The 20,702-nt window shown below is 39.6% G+C and overlaps 2 protein-coding genes across 2 annotated transcripts; both read right to left on the reverse strand.

The window, feature by feature from the left end:
* Nucleotides 1-757: 757 nt before the first annotated feature.
* LCE4A (late cornified envelope 4A) lies at nucleotides 758-1,127 on the reverse strand. The gene has a single exon (XM_002801787.4). The coding sequence runs from the start codon at nucleotides 1,096-1,098 to the stop codon at nucleotides 817-819; it is 282 nt and encodes a 93-aa protein (XP_002801833.2). The 5' UTR covers nucleotides 1,099-1,127; the 3' UTR covers nucleotides 758-816.
* A 9,649-nt stretch (nucleotides 1,128-10,776) lies between these two features.
* On the reverse strand, nucleotides 10,777-11,861 carry LOC713212 (late cornified envelope protein 2A). Its single transcript, XM_001109444.5, has 2 exons — nucleotides 11,815-11,861; nucleotides 10,777-11,313 (listed from the first exon to the last, which is right to left on the reverse strand). Exon 2 carries the CDS (start codon nucleotides 11,291-11,293, stop codon nucleotides 10,997-10,999), a length of 297 nt encoding a protein of 98 aa, XP_001109444.2. The 5' UTR covers nucleotides 11,294-11,313; nucleotides 11,815-11,861; the 3' UTR covers nucleotides 10,777-10,996.
* Between the last annotated feature and the right edge of the window lie 8,841 nt (nucleotides 11,862-20,702).

Consider the following 20,702-nt stretch of genomic DNA (forward strand, 5'->3'; position numbering starts at 1 on the left):
AGGAAACCTGGGACCCAATAGAACTTTATTTAACTAGACTCTTGTATGTGCACAACACAATTAGAACAGCTACAAAAATTAGTACACTTTTCTACATGGTTCCCAAATGGATGTGATGCTATTCTGCTTTCTTAATGTTAATCTTTTAAACACACACACACACACACACATACACACACACACACACAGAGAGAGAGAGACAGAGAGAAAGGGAATATTGCTTTAGAAAATGTATGGAGCAGTAAGTTCATTTTTTTAACTTAAGTAAATTAGATTTTTTCTGTCCAAACAACTTTAGTGACTTGGCTATTTCACCATTTTTTTTTTTTTAATTTAAGTTAGGCTTATCTTGGAATTCTAATCAATCCTTACTTACTGTTCTCACAAATACTGCAGAATTTTAGATTTTTGTGAAGTATGTGTACACAAATAAGTAATTCATTAAAGTTTAATTGGTTGATTTTTCTCTGTTCCAGTAAAAGCAATACATCTATCTATCTAGGGAAAAGGATTGGGTAAAAGTAAAGAAAAGTGGAATAAAAACCACCATCAAACTGGGACTTGAAAATTACTTGAAAGTAAATTTATTGTTGCAAAGCACGTCAGATAATTTTTCAATAATCTGAGAAATACAGATATTGACATAAAGCTAAAATAATGCAAATCCAAGGCCTGAAGTTGATGAGAAGCAAACCTGCATGTTTATTCAATTGATGGGGCTGCAAAAAGGAAAGGCAAGAGAGTGGAGGAGGTAAAACACCAGGCTGCAATGGGTCCTTCGCCCACTAATTCCTTCAGTGCTGCTCCTGGTCCAGGTCAGCAGCAGCCCTCTCTGGAGCAGCAGCCAGAACCCCCAGACTGCTGGCTGCTGCCACTGCCACAGCAATCGGAGCTCTGGGGTCTGTGGCAGTGGGGCCTGTGGCGTCTGTGGTGGCTCAGGCAGCAGCCACCTCCCCCAGAGCTGCAGCAGCCCCCAGAGCTGGAGCCACAGCAAGAAGGGATTGGAGGTGGGCATAGGGATGCACACTTTTGGGGGCATTTGAGGGGACACTTGGGGATAGGACACTTGGGAGGGGGCTGGCACTGCTGGCAGGACATCTTGGTGGGATTTCAATAAACCTGAATGACAAAATAGAAACATATACAGAAACTTAATATCAAGAGCCATTACATTTTTTCTATTTTAAAATCCTCTCCCAAGGTGATGAAGAGGAATATCTAAAATAAGGACATGTATAGAAACCTCTCTGAGACAGAGTATATCTTCATTACTTTTGTATCCCTAGAGCTTTCAATAATTCTTAGTATTTGTTAGGCAGTTTACAGGTGACTTCTGAACTAATAAAGCCAGCAAAATTTGAATGCCATCTCAAAGACATGTTAAATACATTGCAATTCTACCCACATGAATCTATCTAGAAATGGAATTTAGAAATTGGTAGAAAATCTGTTTAATAAATAATAATAAATTTGAGATCTGCACAGTTACAGAAAAGCTTCCTTCAGAGCAATGGGCTTAGCGCCAGCAGGCCAACCATTGTTAGGGCTGCAGCAATCCTAGGTCATTCATCATCTCCCTGTCTGATCACGGGGATAATCCTTCCCAGGTTGGTTCCTGCTTTGTTCAGAGTCAACTACTACTTCTGGCCTTCTGGCCTTGTCCACCATTTCTTCCTCCTACTCCTCCTCCACGCTTCACTCTTCCCCTTCCAGAATTACTCTCCATCTCCATCTTCATCCCGCTAGCGCCGCCCTCTGGATTCCTATAGAAACACTCATCCTGGGCCGAGACGCAGCCGCAGATGCGTCCCTTAGGAAGCAGAGCAGATGAGGAGCCAGCAGCAGGAACACACTTTATATGGATCCTGGGACTGGGCCTTGGATGAGCCATTCTAAGGGCAGGAGCAGGATGTGGTTGTTGCACATGTGCAGGGTCATGCCTGACATTCTCTTGCCTCCTGGTTTCACCTCCTCCTGAGCTGGATGATGAGCTTCCCAGGTAGCCTATTCAGCACTAGTGGGAGAGAGGGTGACTTTATGAGACTTTTTGTAAATCAGACCCTTTTCCCAGGCTAAAGTCTCAAGGTGTGGCAAGCAGAGGGGTTTAAGGCTATGGGTACTTACCTTTCAAGCCTCCCTCCTGAACACGCTTTACTCAGTCCCTCAGGAAGAACTTTGGCACCAAAGGCTCCAAGACTGCCCGAGATTTAGCCCCTAACATATTCCGGCCAAATTTCAGCCAGAGGCTGTGGACCTTTCCCAGGTCAGTCAATCCTGAGAGGCTGGTCTGGTACCTTAGGCCTCCTTACTCTTTCAGAGAGTATCCCCCATGCTTTTAGACCAGGCCAAGTCCCCAATCCTAACTGTGGAGAGAGATGCCCCTTGGTCAGTCACTCTTCTCTTTAGAATTTCTCTTCGAAGAACACTTCAGCCTGGAATTTAAAGGCTATCATATTTGTCTACTTCTCTTTGGGTTACCAAGGAACGTGTCACTATCAAGGGGCCTTTTGAGTAGGAGTTTCTGAGTTTTTCTGTGGTGTGTTGTGTATGTGATTCTGCCACATTTAAGTAGCTCATGAGCACAGGTCAGAGACTTGAGACTTCTACCAATTCAGGAACTTTTTGTGAAAGTATCTGTCAACCACACACACACACACACACACACACACACACACACACACAGAGACATGTTGCATTTATTGCAACTATATTTTTAAAAAAAGGACTGATTTTTTTTCCTCAACAAACATACAAGAAGATCATTACGAGGAAGGTAGTTTTCCTATCATAGAAAAAAATTCTTCCCTTTTACCCATCAAAACACTCTAAACCAACAAGAAAAAGAAATTTGGTGTGCGTTGCTCTAATTCTCAAAAGGTTTATATAGGATGCAACTCTTCATGCAACCCATTAAGATTGGTTTATTTCTCCTTACGTATATCATATATGATATATGTAGATACACATATAATCACGATGTACTTCTGGAAATACGTACTATGTAAAATAAATGCCTAACAATGACAAAGTTAGCTGATATGAATGAACATGAAGACATTGATAATGATGACAAGGAAGATGAGTAAATCTCCAGCCTATATTTCCCCTCTGTAAAGACAGAAATTACTTACTTTTATAGTAACTTCTGCTATTACTAACTCAGAAAATGAGCATTAGACAGCAGGAATGGAATTGTTGTGGAGGGCAGCTTTTCCAGCAAGTATTTTTGTAAGAATGTCCTCCCATTTTCCATCTCTCTCTCCCAGTCCAGTGCCCCATGTTGATGGTGTTTATGGCAAGCGAATCATCGCTACAGAGGGCTGTTGTAACAAGCAGTGACCTACCACATTTGAGCTCTTAATCTGGGACCAGCACTGCCTCAATTATGTGAGAAATACAGATGAATTAACCTTGTTCCTGTCCTCAGGACCTCACAGTAGAACTGGAGAAAGAAACAGAAACACCTAAGAAGTTAGATGGTGATGCTGAACCTCAACACAGAAGAAACACGGTGTGATTAAAGGAAAATTTCAGGGTTGACACCAGTGGTCTTAGTCGGCAGTCATAAAACAAAAAAATGCCAGGACTCAACTGTAGACTAATTAATTCAGAATTTCTGGGAATAGGGCCCCAGCACTGGTGTTTTTTAAAAGGTCCCAGTTGAATGTGTTGTGCAAACAGAGATGAAAACTATTGGTGTAGCCCTACTCTGTCCAATACAGTAGCCAATAATCACATGAGACAATAAAGCCCTTGAAATACAACTTGTCTGAATTGAGATGTGCCGTAGCATAATGCTGAGTTTGAAGACATAAAATTGCTTCAAATGTAAAATATCTCACTAATATTTTAGACTGATTACATGCTGAAATGCAAAATTATGGATATACTAGCCTAAATAAAATATAGTATTAAAATTAATTTTACCTAAATGACCTATAAATCAAAGATGAAGTCATAAGAAAAACTAGAAAATAGTTTTATTTGATTAAAAATGAAAACACAGACCATCAAAGCTTGTGGGATGCAGCTAAAGCAGTGCTTCCATCGCACTTAGAACAAAATCCATATCCTTACTGTGGTGTACAAGGCCCCGTCCAATCCTACTTCCATACTTGGGCATTATTGCCTAACTCACTTTATCTCAACCACTAGGCTCTGGCAGCTCTGCTCCACTTGCTAATCTTCTGATGTACCAAGCATACTTGTTACTCACAGCCTTTACACTTGTTCTTCCAGCTACCTGGAAGAATTCTCTTCATCTAAGTGGTAAATTGGTCCACTCTCTCATTTCACTGAGCCCTCTGCTTAAATGCCACCTCTCAACCCACCTTGACTATAATAGAAAACAAAACATAAACACCATTATTCTCCATCTCTACTCTGTTTGTTTACTTCATACCTGTCAACACGTTACAATTTATCTATTTGTAGTCTTTCTTTGAAATAGAATGAAGGCTCCATGAAAGCTGAGATTTAATCAGTTTTGGTCATTGCTCCACTCTCTTAATATGTTAATATGAAGAAATGTATTTTCTAATGATAAGCAAATCTTACATTCCTAGATTAATCAGTAATTGGACAAAATATATTCTTTTTTTCATACTGCTGATCTAATTACTTAGCATTTAGTTTGTAACTTTCATATATTTGTTTATAATTAATGTTAGTTTATCATTGTTTTGAGAAATTTGAGTTTAGGTGTGGTATAAATGTTGTATCTTCCAATCATTTATATGACTTGCAAGATTTTGTAAAGATAATTGATATGGTTTGGATATTTGTCCCCTCCCAATCTCATGTTGAAATGTGACTCCAAATATTGGAAGTTGGGACTGGTGGAAGGTGATGAGTTATGGGGTCAGATCCCTCATGAATGGTGTTCTGCACAAGGTAATGAGTGGTAATGAGATCTGGTTCATGGGATATCTATTTTTTTAAAGAGTATGACAACCCCCATGCACTTTTCTCCCCTTTCTCATCATGTGATATGCCAGCTTCCTCTTTGCCTTCCACCATGAGTGGGAGCTTTCTGAAGCTTCACCAGGAGCAGATGCCAGCACCATGCTTCTTGTGCAGCCTGCAAAACCATGAGCCAAATAAACCTTTTTTCTCTATAAATTACCCAGCCTCAGGTATTCCTTTATATCAATGTGGAACAAGCTAACACAATAATAATTATTTGTTCCTTGAGTTGGTATTAAAACTCTCTTTTTAATTCCTCTTAGTTTGATAATTACTGAGGCATAGTTTTTTAATTCTCTGTTTTAATACAAAATGGAAATCAATAAAGAAAGAAAACAAAAAAATCTCTAAACATATGGAAATTAAACAGTATACTCCTAGTCTAGGAGTTAAAGAGGAAATCTCAAAGAAAATTCTTAAAAATACTTAGAAATGAACAAAAATGAATATACAATATATAAATATGGGATTATTTATGGGCTGAATGTGTCCCTCACAAAAAAAAAGACTCATATATCCCCAATGTGATATTATTAAGAGAGGGACCTTTGGGATGTGACTAGATTATGAGGGTGGAGCCCTCATGAATGGGATTAGTGCCCTTATAAGAGGAAGTAGGAGAGAATTTTTCCCTGGCCATGTGAATATACAATGAGCAGATGGACATCTGCAAGCCAGAAAGAGTGCCCTCACCAGACACTGGATCTGCTATCACTTTGATTATGAACTTCCCAGCCCTCAGCACTGTAAGAAATAAATGTTTGTTGTTTAAGCCGCCCAGTCTATGATCCTTTGCTATTGTAACCAAAACTAACTAAGACAGAGAAACAGCCAAAGCAGTGTTAAGAGGAAAATTTTTAGCCCTAAGTGTTCACTGGAAACAAATAAATTCCACAAAACAGTAATCTAAGTCTCTGGCTCACGATACAAGACAAAGAGCAAAATACACCTGAAACAGATAGAAGAAAAAGTAAAGATGAAACAAAAATCAACCTAATTTAAACTAGAAAATAATATAAGAAATTATTGCAATAAGGCTCATTAACCAAAAATAAAATTTATAAACCTCTAGCAAGATTCACAAAAATAAAAAAAACGAAGACAAAAATCACCAATACCAGGAATAAAAAGTTTAGTATCACTACAGATCCTGCCGCCATTAAAAAGATAAGGGAATGCTACAAACACTTCTCTGCTCATGAATGCGACAGCTTTAAAAAAATGAGCCAATTTCTCTAAAACCACAAACTACTAAGACTAAGCTAAGATGAAATAAGTGATCTAGATAGTCCCAGAACCATTCAAGAAATTGAATTTATTGCTTAAAAGCTCTGGAAAAAAAATGTGTAAGCCCAGATGGATTCACTGGAGAATTCTACCAAACATGTTAAACAAAAATAACATTTGTTTTCCATACTTTCTTTCAGAAATTTCCACAATTTCTTTCAGAAAATAGAAGTAGGCAGAATATTCTCAACTCATTTAATGAGGCCCATCATTTCTCTGATATTATAATCAGATAAATATAGTACGAAAATAAAGAAAACTACAATATACCTTTTAAACTTAGACACTAAAATCATCAACAAAATACCAGCAGATCTCATCCAACAATATGTAAAAATAATTATACATAATGATCAACTGGGATTTATTTCAGGTATGCAAAGCAGGATCAGCATTTGAAAATTTATGAAACCCATTATATCAACAAGCTAAAACAGAAAAATCACACAATCATATCAATTGGTGCAGTTAAACACTTGACAAAATTCAGTACCAATTCATAATACAATCTCTTAGCAATTTAAAAATAGAGGGGAATTAGCTCCAATCGATAAAGACCATCTACGAAAACTCTACAGCTAACATCATACTTAGTTGTGAAAACCTGAATTCTTTCTCCCATGATTGAAAACAAGGCAAAAATGTCAGGTGTTCACTATCTCCATTTGCTGATGGCATATCTCAAGAAATCTAAGAAAAAACAAAAACTCTAGAACTAATAAATGAGTCAAAAAATGTTGCAAGGTACAAAGTCAACACAAGAAAACAAAACACATTTCTACAGGTTAACAGTGAACATGCCAAAAGTCTAATACCATTTATAATCCTTCCAAAAAAATGCTTAGGTATACACTGAGCAAAATATGGACAGAATTGGTATACTGAAAATCAGAAAACAATGATGAAAGAAATCAGGGAAGACCTAAATAAATGGAAAAATACACTGTGTTCAAGGATTGGAAGACAACAATAAAGATGCCAATTTTCCCCAAACTGAGCTAAAGGTTTAATACAATTCCCAATAAAATCTCAGCAAAGTTTTTTTTTTCCCCAAATTAAACTTGTTTAAATATTTATATTAAAAGGCATAGGCCTAAAGTAGATCAAATGGCCTTGCTAAATAAGAATAATTCTATCCAATATTAAGTCTACAGTAACCAAGATCGTATGGTACTGGTGTAGGGACACACACAGAGATCAATGGAATGGAATAGAGAACTCATAAACAGACCTACACAAATATGTTCAACTCATCTTTGACAAAAGTGCAAAAGAATTTAAGTGGAAGAATATCTTTTTCAACAAATGGTGTTGGAGCAATTGGACATCAACAGGTAAAAAGAAATTTTGAGCTAAACCCTACACTTTATACAAATGAACTCAAGTGGAAATGTAATGTCATTAAATAACTAAAGTAATCACTGAGTGGCAAAACATATCTGCATTACACATAACTAATAAAAGTCTGGTACCCAAAATGCAGAAATAAAATGCCTACCCATCTTTACAAAACAGAAACACATAATAGAAATATGAGCAAAGGGCTTGAAAATAAATCTAACAAAAGGGGAGGTTCAAATGGCCAATGAAAGATGCTCAACTTCATAAGTAATCTAGAAAATGCAAATTAAAGAGATGATAATAGATACTGACACTCACCCGATTAGCAAAATTAAAATGGTGTGCCAGTACCAGTAATGGTGAGGATGCAGAGCAGCAGAAATTATCATACAATACTGATCAGGATAAATATTAATGCAATCCCTCTGGAAAACATTTTGTTGTTATCCAGATAGATGAAAATATGTCTATCCAGTAATCGTACTTCTGGGGAAAAATAAAAACTTCCCAGATATGTCCCAGAAGACATATATAAGAATTTTCATAACAGAATTAGAATTATTTGTCAAAAACTAGACGCAAACTAAATGATCATCATCAGTAGAATAGATAAGTATGTTTTGGTATAGTGTAATATACTATTCAATAATGAAAATGAATAAGGTACAGATCAACATACAGTAGGGTTTACCTTCTCAACTGGACATTGAACAAAGAGAAACAAATTATATAAAACTGTGACTCCTTGTTTATAAAGCTTAAAAACTCAACTGGGAAGCATACATCGATGGCAAAACTACAATGAAAATTAAAAATTGTGACATGCTTACCTTTGGTGGGGGTGGAGAAGCATCTTGTGATTGGGGGACATGGGGCAACTCTGGAGTTCTAGCAGTCTTCTCTTTCTTATCCTCATTGTGGTTGGCATTATTTGTGTTTCTTTTTAAATTACATAAATATATTTTATTTATTCTTTTGTATGTAGATTATATCTCACAATAAAAATGAATATACTAACAAATTAGGAAGTAAAACAGCAAGCAAATAAAATCTTAGCAGAAAGTCTTGAAGACTATGTGTATAACTTAAGAACGTGAAAAAAAAAAAAACTCTTAACCAAGAAGTCTAAAACTTTCAAGATAAAAGAAAATTTAAAATTTAAAATTTCTTATAGCAAACAATATTACTATAAGCCAATATGGCTCATTAAAATATAAGGAGGAAGAGGAGAAGTACGCTGGCTAATTTTATGGAGACTTGACTGGGCCATAAGGTGCCCAGACATTTGGTCAAACATTACTCGGGCTGTTTCTATGTGGATGTTTTTGGATGAAATTAACATTTGAATTTGTAGACCGATTAAAGTAGATTACTCTTCCCTGTGTGAGTGGGCTTCATTCAATCAACTGATGACTAGAATAGAACAATAGGGCTGAGTAAGAGGAGATTTCTTCTGCCTGACTGCTTTGTGCTGGGATATTGATCTTATTGTGCTGGGATAGTGCTCAGATTGCAATTTCCACCATCAGCTCTCCTGGTTCTCAGGCCTTCAGACTCAGACTAGAACTATCCCCTCTTCTAGGTTTCCAGTTTTCCAACGACAGATCTTGAGATTTCTCAGCCTTCATAATCATAAATCCATTTCCAATTCTTATCATAAATTTGTATCTCTACCTATATCTGTAACTATATCTATATTTCTATCCAGACCTATATCTCCTACTGGTTCTGTTTCTTTGGAGAATACTGACTAATGCAGAGGGAAAATACTTAAGATAGACCAGAAAAAAAAAAAACCAAGGAGTATGCTGAAAAATAAGGCAGAGTATATGAATAGGTAGTTCGCAGAGAAACAAAAAAGAAAAAGTGTGTGCAATACATATATGAACGTAGACTCAGAATTAGCACTATGAGAATTTCAAATTAAACTAACAATGACATATAATTACCTATAGGAGTTGCAATATTTACAAAAAGGGGCAAAGAAAAGAAGCCTCAAGCATGATAGGGAGGGACTAGAGTGGAAGAACACAGGTGGAGATGTTAATTGGTACCCATTGGTGTCATGCAGAAGAAGGGATAGGATGCTTTATAAGCCCATTTTCAGCAGGGCCTTGCTCTGAACTGAGCCCATCATCTCACCACACGCACATCTCAGCCTGCTGATAGACTACTATTTGTAATTCCCCTGGTGGTGCCCTCACTCTTCCTCACGCTTCCTCCTCAAGGCACAGAGCGTCAGTCATCCAGACAAGCTGCTTCTCTGTCCTAAAATTATTTTAATATGAGTGCTGAGCTGAGACCAGAACCTAAGGAGGGCCAGACCCAGGCTGGGCTACATGCAGCTTATTTTACAGCTGCCTAAGAGTGGTTTTTCTTTTTTTGTTTATTTTGGTTTATGTTTTGTTTCATATATATTTTTTGAGAGTGGTATTTCTCATGATTCTCCTTCACACCCTCCAGGCCTGATCCTTTGCAGTGAGGCAGATACAGCAATAAAGGTGGGACATGGCCCAGAGCCCGGTTCCATACTGTGTCTCACTTAGCCATGGATTGAGTCACAGGGACTGAGCAGGCCCATACTGAGGTGTTCCTTCAGCCTTACATTGCTTAAGTATTTATTTAACCGTTGTTTCGTGGAGAGGCTGGAACATGAAAGAAAGCAAGAACTGGACAGACTCCTCCTCCCCGGAGAGTAGTTGAGTGACAATGAGTTGTCATTTAAACTTGCCCCTGAGGGTTCTGATTCTCATGCCAAGCATTTTAAATCTGATGAAAAGAATTCTGTTAAATAGACCTTTTTGCTCGGAGTGCAAAAGATTTTTCTAACTTTGTCATCATGGCCTGAAGAGAACATGAAAATAAGTTACATTCGGCATGGTGAGTTAAACTGAGCAAGCAGCACATGGCCAGCAGCGCTCAGCCCTGGGGCTATCAGTCTCTCCAGGCCCCTGCCTGGGCTGAGAGGGTCCACATCTCGCAGTCTCCGAGTGCACACGCGCAGTCCCATTGAGAAGCCCTACTGTGAGGCTGCTTTTTCAGGATTGCCCCTCTGGAGACTGCTTCCGGCATACCTCTTTCTCACGCCCCACTCTTACCAAAGCATCCTTAAAAGTGTATGGCTGGGGCACTGGACTTTAAGGGATTTGAAAAGAATAAAAGAATTGACAATGGCCAGGATACTTCACGAAGAGGCAGAAGAGCTTTATTGTTGTATAAGGTAAGGTGGGAAGGTAAGATCAGGATCCAGGATGGGTTCTTGGGCCATGACAACAGACAAAACACTTCACAAGGTGTGTCAGCCCAAAGGAAGGAGAAAAAGGGGCAGGAGAAGCATCATTCTGGGACAGGTCCTGGCTGCAAGTTTCTCCATAAGTGTTTCTCTGTGATGTTCGAGGTCTGGTCAGCAGCAGCCCCCAGAGCTGTGGCAGCAGCTAGAGCCCCCAGAGGGTTCACACTCACAGCAATCTGGGCTCTGGTGCCGGTGCCGGTGGAAGAGACGGGGCCTGTGGTGGCTCAGACAGCAACTGCCACCCCCAGAGCTCCAGCAGCCCCCAGAGCTGGAGCCGCAGCAGGAAGAGACTGGAGGTGGGCATGGGGCTGGGCACTGGGGTGGGCACTTTGGAGGACACTTGAGTGGGCATTTTGGGGGGCACTTGGGAGGGGGCTGGCACTGCTGCTGGTTTTGCTGGCAGGACATCTCAGTGCGACTTTTTCAACCTGAAAGTTGAAATAATCAAACCCTTTAGCTGTGAAAAGGCAAGGATGGCAATTTTATCTCTTTTAAAACTAAATCATATGGTGACGGTGAATAATATTCAGTGTGTGTATATGTATACACATACACACATATGTATCAACAAGTGAAAGAAAACAACTTAAATCTTTCCTGCTGAATGAAGATATATACTTGAAAATCAGATGCAATAAGAAGCTTCTTATTCTGTCTTTTAGTAGATAGGCAGTATCTTCAAATCTTCATAACCTTGAATAGAGTATTCACACCCAACAAAGTATCCATTTTTGAAATATAAGAATAAGCCCTTGATGAAACCGTCAGATACACATTTCTCATAGCCCAAGGCAAGATTTCCAGAAACTCAAGTCAGACTGTCTCTCTTTTCTGCACATAATAGCACAGAATCAAAGACATAACTCTCTGAAGCCTTCGTTCATCCTCCCATTCCCCTGTGCCCTCTGGTCTCCCAGGTTGCCACTCACCGTGGTCACACACAGCACAGACACGTCCCAGGGGAGTCAGAGCAGATGAGGTGCTGGAGCTGAGTATGTCTTTTATAGGCTCAGGCTTGGCTCTGGGAAGAGCAGGAGGTGGCTCTTGCACAACCAGGCATGTGCTGGGTCATTCCTGACATTCCCCTGCCTTCTTGTCCCTACAATCCAAGGAAGCACTGGGAGCTCCCAATACCTCCCTCCGGGACGAGGGTCTAAAGGAGCTTTAACCAGTCACAGCCTCTTCCAGGCCGGGTACCTGTGGAGCTGCCAGAAGATTCTTAAGGAACTCATGCCTGGACAAAGGCTCAAAGAGTGACTTCTAAGAACACCAGAGATCCTTGCCATAGCTTCTCTGTGGAAGTGTGCTATTCCAGTTTCTTCCCATCCCCGAGTATGGTTTTCCAAGCCTGCTTCCACAGCTAAGCAGGTTTCTTTGTGGCATTGAGTCAGAGACCAATTCCTTCATGGAATACTCCTCCCCTTCTGCTCAGACCCTCATTCCTGACCCCATGTCCCTGTGTAGCCCACAGAACCCTGCTAACAGGATTAATAAGTGATTCAAGATGGTTTCTTCAGATTTGGTGGTGATGATCATTGTGACTAAACTTCTTCACTTAGAAATTAAAATGTCTACTGTGTAACAAGGTAGTTTTTAAAATAAGGCAATAGTTTCTTGAACTGGACTCAGAAGAGCTCTGTGTTTATGAGCCCAGTCACCTCAAAGACTTTATTTAGACAATCTAAATCCTCAACTGTAAAACAGGCCTATTAGCACCTTCCTCTCTGAATTGTTGGTTCCATCAAGTGAGGCTTTAGCACATGATAAGGCACAAGGAAGACACTTAAACAAAGTCAATTTTTAAAAGAACAGGGGCAGGATGTGAGACAGAAAAATGGACAATATTCAGTTCCTGTCTTTGAAATTTTTATTTAAAAATATAGGTAGGCTAGCGAAGACTCTCTTAAGAATGTACAGTGTACATTCAGGATTTTGAGAAGTCTAATTATTTCTTGTCAAGAGGATGATGGGAATCAAATGATTTATTTAATCTTGTTGGTGAATGACAGGAGAGTAAGGAATCTGATACCATTTTGGATAAGATACATTCATCCATTAATCAATTTATTTCATCTATCCATCAAACATTTACTGACAACTTACTATATGGCATAAGTTAGAATACAGCTTTTGAAAAAGATAGTCCCTTCTTTCATATACCCTTGATCTAGAAGGTAGACGTATATGGTCTTTACATTTCTGTCATACTAAGAGATGCCCCATCTCCAATAGTTTTATTTTCTAGTCTCAGATGTAGTTCCCTACCCTTGAGGGTGTTCACATCAAGAGTAAAAAATGTTGATATCCAAACATAGCAGTTAATCAAAAAGATACTATTTTGTCAGCTATGAGGTATTCAGTGATCATCTATCCAAACACTTTGGTTTATAGAGGTGAATACCGTGTGTGTTGTGTGACCTCTAGGAATTCACAATTCAGTGGACATTCTGAAGACCTCTGTGAAATTTATGTGCATACAAAATGAGTCTATTTTCCAAGGAGATTGTTGGGAAACCGGATCACCTGACAATGCCTGAGGGGATGTCATGCCAGGTTCCTCATTCTCCTTGACAAAGATGGTAGTAACCACGAAGGAAGAGAATGGGATGGGCTGTGCCTTTATGAATGTGTGTGTGTGTGTGTGTGTGTGTGTGTGTGTGTAGGCAGCATGGGCATGAGTGTGCGTTTGCAAGGCCGGGAACAAGCACAGCAGTGTGGCCAAGGGTTGGAGAGAAGACCACAAAGCTGCTATGTGCCTCATTCACAGGAAGCCAGTCTCAGGAGACAAAATGTCCTTCCACATTTTTTATGATAAAATATATCAGCCACTGTTAGAGATCAGGCTTACAGCCTTTGACACCAGTAAGAATTCTAGGTAATCTTGGCTTTATGTCCACAGTCATTAAGTCACCAGAGCATGAGCTCGGGATCAGGTCTTACCCCTTGTTTCTTTTCCTGGGGAGTCTAGCAGTTGACTGTAGACTATTGATTAGATGGATGAATGAATGAATTAAATGTTATTAGAAGAATTACCTGGGAGTTATTTAAAGTACTTCCTTTAAGCCACCTCCACCTCCCCTTTGCCTAGAAAGTCACTAACCTGCAGTTTGATCCTGCCAAATGTCGTAAGAGGCAAATATTTTTGCTGTAACCTCAAACTAACTCTATCACAAAACCTACTGATCTCCAGAACATGTTCTCTCTTTGTGGTACTTCCTCTCTTATTCACCTGTCATGGGACCTTACCAATGTCACACATCCCTCTCCTTCAGCTTCTGCAAGTAGTAGGTTGATTATTTTATAGTTTCTTCTTGTAAAATGCATCTCTTAGCTCATTTCAACCTCTCCTTCCCACTGAAAACTGATAACCCCAGTCCTAAGCCACCAGCTCATAGAGCAGACCTGGAGGTGAGGTTGGGGACAATAGTTTCCTAACAAGGGATGGCTACATGGTGACCTGGATCCCTGAAACTATTGCCCAGTGGCAAGATTCCTACTGAAGCCATTTATAATGTTTGGACAGAAGAAGCTGGAATCTCCCATGATTTTCCAAAGGGACAGAAGAGGAGACAAGAATATCAAGAATATCTAGACATGTACATTTAATGTGTAAGAATCACACCCTGCTCCTCCTGGAGCCAGAATGAACCCTACAACCTGCTCCAGGACCCTCTATATGAGGCATCCTTGGCCCTGGTCCTGGTCCGTTATCTGTTTTTACTTCTCAGGTACCGGTCCTCTTCTTGGTCTATCATTATTGTGAGTTTATCCAGAGAAGCCAAGGAAGGGGCCCTAATCAGGAGTGGGGCAGACAAATAGAGAGCCCCTTTGGGAGACTGGATCTTCAGAAAGGACAGAAGGACATGGGGGGAGAGAAGGGCACGAGGAATAGAGGGTCATTTGTACAGTATGGGAACTAGCCCAGAAACATTAGTATGTCAGAGAAGGAAATTAGGGAATACCTGCTTTAAGTCTAGCTTGCTGAGAAGAACTTACTATAAGCTGTGTGAATTTCACACAGTAAATAGTGCAGGCCTTCCCAGTTTAACTGTAGAGAACTGCTTGAGATCACAGACTCTGTAGCTAAATCACCTAGATTTGGATTCTAAGAACCAGGTACTTGCTATGGAACCTTAAAAATGTTCCCAAAATTGTCTGTGACTCTGTTTTCTCATCTATGAAGTGTGTAAAATAACTGTAATTACCTAATAGCAATGTTGTATGAATTAAATAGTACATATCTTATAACAAGTAAAAAAGTTTAGAATTACATACTTCTACAATTACTGTACATAGTTCTGAACTAGGTGTGAAGATGGAGCAATCCAACCAGCATGGGGGTTGACTAGGACTGAAATCTCACCTAGCAAGGCCAAAGAGCAACCATGAAATAGTAACATAGGGAATGTCTTTCTTAATATTAATGGTTTTGTCAGTTGCTTACAAGCAGAGGGAGAATTGTTTAGAAAAAGAAAAGTATCCTTATTCTAGGTTTACACTTGTGTTGTGCTGAATTCACTTTCAGCTGAACTCACATTGACATATCCTGCCAACTGAGCCAGCAATAGTAAGAGTCCCTCCCAGGAGCTGGCCAATATGCTCATCCCTCAGTCTCCTGAGTTCTTTTTAGCACTGGGGGTAGTGCTGGTCCTGCTCTGGGAGCAGCTGCTTCTGGAGTTAGCACAGGCAACACACAGTCAGCCGACCTTGGTTTCAGAGCTGCTGCGGCAGCAGCGACAGAGCCTGGGGAGTCAGAGAGAGAGCAGCGCCACAGCTCTCAGATACTGCTGTGGATCTCAGAAGGTCCGAGTTGAGATAACCACACACAAGAATCCACCCTGGCCCCAAACTCCTTTTCTATTCCCCCCTCTTTCTGGGCTGACCCTTTGGGGACACAAGAGGGTGACCAGGTAGAATTTTCACTCCATTTGGAGATGAAAGTTCTCTCTGGGGATTCTGGCCCCGGTGACAATCCATTGACCTTTTCCTTTTCACAATGTGTTCTAGTTACTGTTGACTGTCTTCACTTGGGTCATGTTTCTAATAGCCCAACTCAGAGTTAATCATCTGCCATCTTCCCCCTCTAGATATATTTGAAAGACATGAAGCCATAACACCAAATATGGTTTCTGATTGCACAAAACACTTCTTCTCAGAGTCTCACCCTTTTCCTGCCCTTGAGAGATGATCCAGACCCCTGATCTTTGGCCCACCTCTGGGTGATGGGTGGATTAGAGGTGGGGAGACAGCAGAAGTAACCTGGAGTCTCCACCAGCCATCCATAAGCCAGGTCTTGTGCCTATCTTCAGGGAGCTCCCCACAGCACTCCAGACCTCAGCTGCAGGCAGTGAATTCCCCTGCCTAATCAACCTTCCTCACAGGCTTGCCTCAGTGCATACAGCAGAGCCCATAAAGGTGGAACTGTGGGCAGGACGTTCCTGAATGTTGTGTTAAGAGGTAAGTGAAGTGTACCCAAAGAGTCTGTGTCACTATTTCCAGAAACCCAGCAATCCAGATGTCTTTTCTCAGCAGGTCAAACTATATCCAGAACTACTTGATTGGATGTGTGCCCAATATACATGCTCCCTTCATTCTTAATGTACATCTTCAAATTCTGTCCAGAACCAAACCATGTCTAGATATTAAAATTTACACTTCTTCATCCTCCTTGTACATACAAGCAGCCAGGGAGATTTAGGAAGTCGTTGGGGCTTTAGGAAAGCGCACGTAAGAGGCTTTACAGGGGTCAGGGCCTTTTACCCACCGTTTCTCCTTCTTCCTAGCTGAAGCACAGCCTTGCAGATCAGAACTGTATCAGGCACCTCAAGATTACCAACTGCCTCCCAGGAAACAACCACTTAAAATGAAATAATGAGACAGAGGTGTATCCATCTCTGAAGACTCTGTGGAACCACTGCAACAGCCATGGACTACCAACTTCTGACTTCATCACATATGAGTGGAAATAGACTGCCTTCTTTTTAAAATTGCTGTCATTTTGAGTTCCTGTGATAGCAGAAGAAAATAACTTCTAACACACATGCACACGTGCCAAACACAAGGTAAGACGCAATGAAAAGCAAATAGTTATGCTGGAAATTATCCTGTGTATGGAAGGTTAGATAGAGAAAGGATTATGCTCACTAAAGGAGTACATGGAGGCCTGGATAGTAGGCCCACTGGGGATTGCTCCCACTTAAGGCAGAGGCCCCTGAAAGCAGACTCAGTGCCCATCTCTCTGCAGGCCAGCCTTCACCTATCCCAGGCAACCTTAGGTCCCCTGCTTTGTGTTCCATTTTATACTGTTTGGGTTTTTTTGTTTATTTTGTTTGCCGACATGTAAACACTAAAGACAAGGGAAAATTTCTTAACCAACTCAAAAAACCCTGAAGCTATAAAAGCAAAGAAAGTCATGTTTGAGTACATAAAAACTAAAAATGTTTCCATAGCAAAAGTTATTACAAACAGAGTCAATTAAATCTGATGCATTAAATATTTTAATAAAGGCAGATCAAGGTTCATATCCGTTATATATCAGAGCTCTTGAAAATTGAAAAGAAAATTTGAAATCATATTATGAAAGTTGTAGAAATGGCCAATGTGCATGTTTTTAGCAGAACAAAATTACTACTGGTCAGGGACTTGAAATTTCAGTTAATAATGAGACTAGCTGAGCAGAAGCTCTTTAGTTTAGTTAGATCCCATTTGTCAATTTGGGCTTTTGTTACAATTGCTTTTGCTGTTTTAGTCATGAAGCCTTTGCTGACGCCTATGTCCTGAATGGTATTGCCTAGGTTTTCTTCTAGGGTTTTTATACTTTCGGGTTTTACGTTTAAGTCTTTAATGTCCCTCTTGAGTTAATTTTTGTATAAGGTGTAAGGAAGGGGTCGAGTTTCTCTTTTCTGCATATGGTTAGCCAGTTTTTCCAGCACCATTTATTAAATAGGGAATCCTTTCCCCATTGCTTTTTTTTTTTTTTTTTTGGTCAGGTTTGTCGAAGATCAGATGGTCGTAGAGGTGTGGCGTTATTTCTGAGGCCTCTGTTTTGTTCCATTGCTCTACGTATCTGTTTAGGTATCAGTACCATGCTGTTTTGGTTACTGTAGCCCTGTAGTACCGTTTGAAGTCAGGTAGTGTGATGCCTCCAGCTTTGTTCCTTTTGCTTAGGGTTGTCTTGGCTATACGGGCTCTTTTTTGGTTCCATATGAAATTTAAAGTAGTTTTTTTGTAGTTCTGTGAAAAAAGTCAGTGGTAGCTTGATGGGAAGAGCATTGAATCTATAAATTACTCTGGGCAGTATGGCTGTTTTCAAGATATTGATTCTTCCTATCCATGAGCGTGGAATGTTTTCCATTTGTTTGTGTCCTCTCTTGTTTCCTTGAGCAGTGGTTTGTAGTTCTCCTTGAAGAATTCCTTCACCTCCCTTGTAAGTTATATTCCTAGGTATTTTATTTTCTTTGTAGCAATTGCGAATGGGAGTTCACTCATGGTTTGGCTCTCTGCTTGTCTATTATTGGTGTATAAGAATGCTTGTGATTTTTGCACATTGATTTTGTATCTTGAGACTTTGCTGAAGTTGTTTATCAGCTTAAAGAGTTTTTGGGCTGAGACGATAGGGTTTTCTGAATATACAGTCATGTCATCTGCAAAGAGATTCGATTTGATGTCCTCTCTTCCTATTTGAATACCCTTTATTTCCTTATCTTGCCTGATTGTTCTGGCCAGAACTTCCGATACTATGTTGAATAGGAGTGGTGAGAGAGGGCACCCTTGTCTTGTGCCGATTTTCAAAGGGAATGCTTCCAACTTTTGCCCATTCAGTATGATATTGGCTATGGGATTGTCATAAATTGCTCTTATTATTTTGAAATATGTTCCATCAATACCTAGCTTATTGAGAGTTTTTATCATGAAGGGGTGTTGAATTTTATCAAAGGCCTTTTCTGCATCTATTGAGATAATCATGTAGTTTTTGTCATTGGTTCTGTTTATGTGATGGATTATGTTTATTGATTTCTGTATGTTGAACCAGCCTTGCATCCCAGGGATGAAGCTGACTTAAATGTGGTGGATAAGCTTTTTGATGTGCTGCTGGAATCAGTTTGCCAGTATTTTATTGAGGATTTTTGCATTGATGTTCATCAGTGATATTGGCCTGAAATTTTCTATTTTTGTCGTGTCTCTGCCAGATTTTAAAATCAGGATGATGCTGGCCTCATAAAATGAGTTAGGGAAGATTCCCTCTTTTTCTATCGTTTGGAATAGTTTCAGAAGGAATGCTATCATCTTCTCTTTGTACCTCTGGTAGAATTTGACTGTGAATCTGTCTGGTTTTTTTTTTTTGGTTGGTAGTCTATTAATTATTGCCTCAATTTCAGAACTTGTTATCGGTCTATTCAGGGATTCGACTTCTTCCTAGTTTAGTATTGGGAGAGTTTCTGTGTCCAGGAATTTATCCATTTCTTCTAGATTTTCTAGTTTATTTGCATAGAGGTGTTGCATAGTATTCTTTGATGGTAGTTTGTATTTCTGTGTTATCAGTGGTGATACACTCTATCACTTTTTATTGTGTCTATTTGACTCTTCTCTCACTTCTTCTTTATTAGTCTGGCTAGTGTATTTTGTTAATCTTTTCAAAAAATAATGTCATCAGAGTGAATAGGCAACCTACAGAATGGGAGAAAATTTTTGCAATCTATCCATCTGACAAAGGTCTAATGTTCAGAATCTACAAGGAACTTAAACAAATTTTCAAGAATAAAGCAAACAACCCCATCAAAAAGTGGGCAAAGGGTATGAACAGACACTTCTCAAAAGAAAACATTTACGCGGTCAACAAACATATAAAAAAAAAAACTCATCATCACTGGTCATTAGAGAAATGCAAATCAAAACCACAATGAGATACCATCTCAGGCTAGTTAGAATGGTGATCATTAAAAAGTCTGGAAACAACTGATGCTCGAGAGGATGCAGAGAAATAGGAATGCTTTTACACCATTGGTGGGACTGTAAATTAGTTCACCCATTATGGAAAACAGTGTGGCGATTCCTCCAGTATATAGAACCAGAAATACTATTTGACCCAGCAATCCCATTAATGGGTATATATCCAAAGGATTATAAATCATTCTACTAGAAAGACACACGCACATGTAGGTTTATAGCACCACTGTTTATAATAGCAAAGACTTGGAACCAACCCAAATGCCCATCAATGATAGAGTGGATAAAGAAAATGTGGCACATATACACCATGGAATACTATGCAGCCATAAAAAGAATGAGTTTATGTCCTTTACAGGGACATGGATGAAGCTGGAAACCATCATCCTCAGCAAACTAACACAGGAACAGAAAACCAAACACCACATGTTCTCACTAATAAGTGGGAGCTGAACAATGAGAACACATAGACATAGGGCAGGGAATATCACACATTGGGGCATACTAGGGTTAGAGGTAAGAGGAGGGAGAGCATTAGGAAAAATACATAATGCATGCAGAGCTTAAAACCTAGATGATGGGTTCATAGGCACAGCAAACCACCATGGCACATATACACCTACATAACAAACCTGTACATTCAACCCACGTATCCCAGAACTTAAAGTAAAATAAAAAAAAAAAGAATGAGACTGGCAAAAATAATAAACAGCATTAAATCAAATAAAGTGACTCAGTGCAAAGGGTAATTTAAAATGCAGAGAATATGGAATCTCGGACTGGTTAAAGAGCTAGGTGTTTTTCTTAGCAGAAGTAAGGGTGAGGAGGCAGCTGAACATTTTAATAACAGACTCCGTCTCTGTCAGATTCT

This window comes from Macaca mulatta, chromosome 1, assembly GCF_049350105.2.
Source record: "Macaca mulatta isolate MMU2019108-1 chromosome 1, T2T-MMU8v2.0, whole genome shotgun sequence".
Classification (NCBI taxonomy): domain Eukaryota; kingdom Metazoa; phylum Chordata; class Mammalia; order Primates; family Cercopithecidae; genus Macaca; species Macaca mulatta.

Coding starts and splice junctions, on each gene's coding strand:
- LOC713212 (XM_001109444.5), bottom strand. CDS start 11,293: ATGTCCTGCCAGCAAAACCAGCAGCAGTGCCAGCCCCCTCCCAAGTGC.
- LCE4A (XM_002801787.4), bottom strand. CDS start 1,098: ATGTCCTGCCAGCAGTGCCAGCCCCCTCCCAAGTGTCCTATCCCCAAG.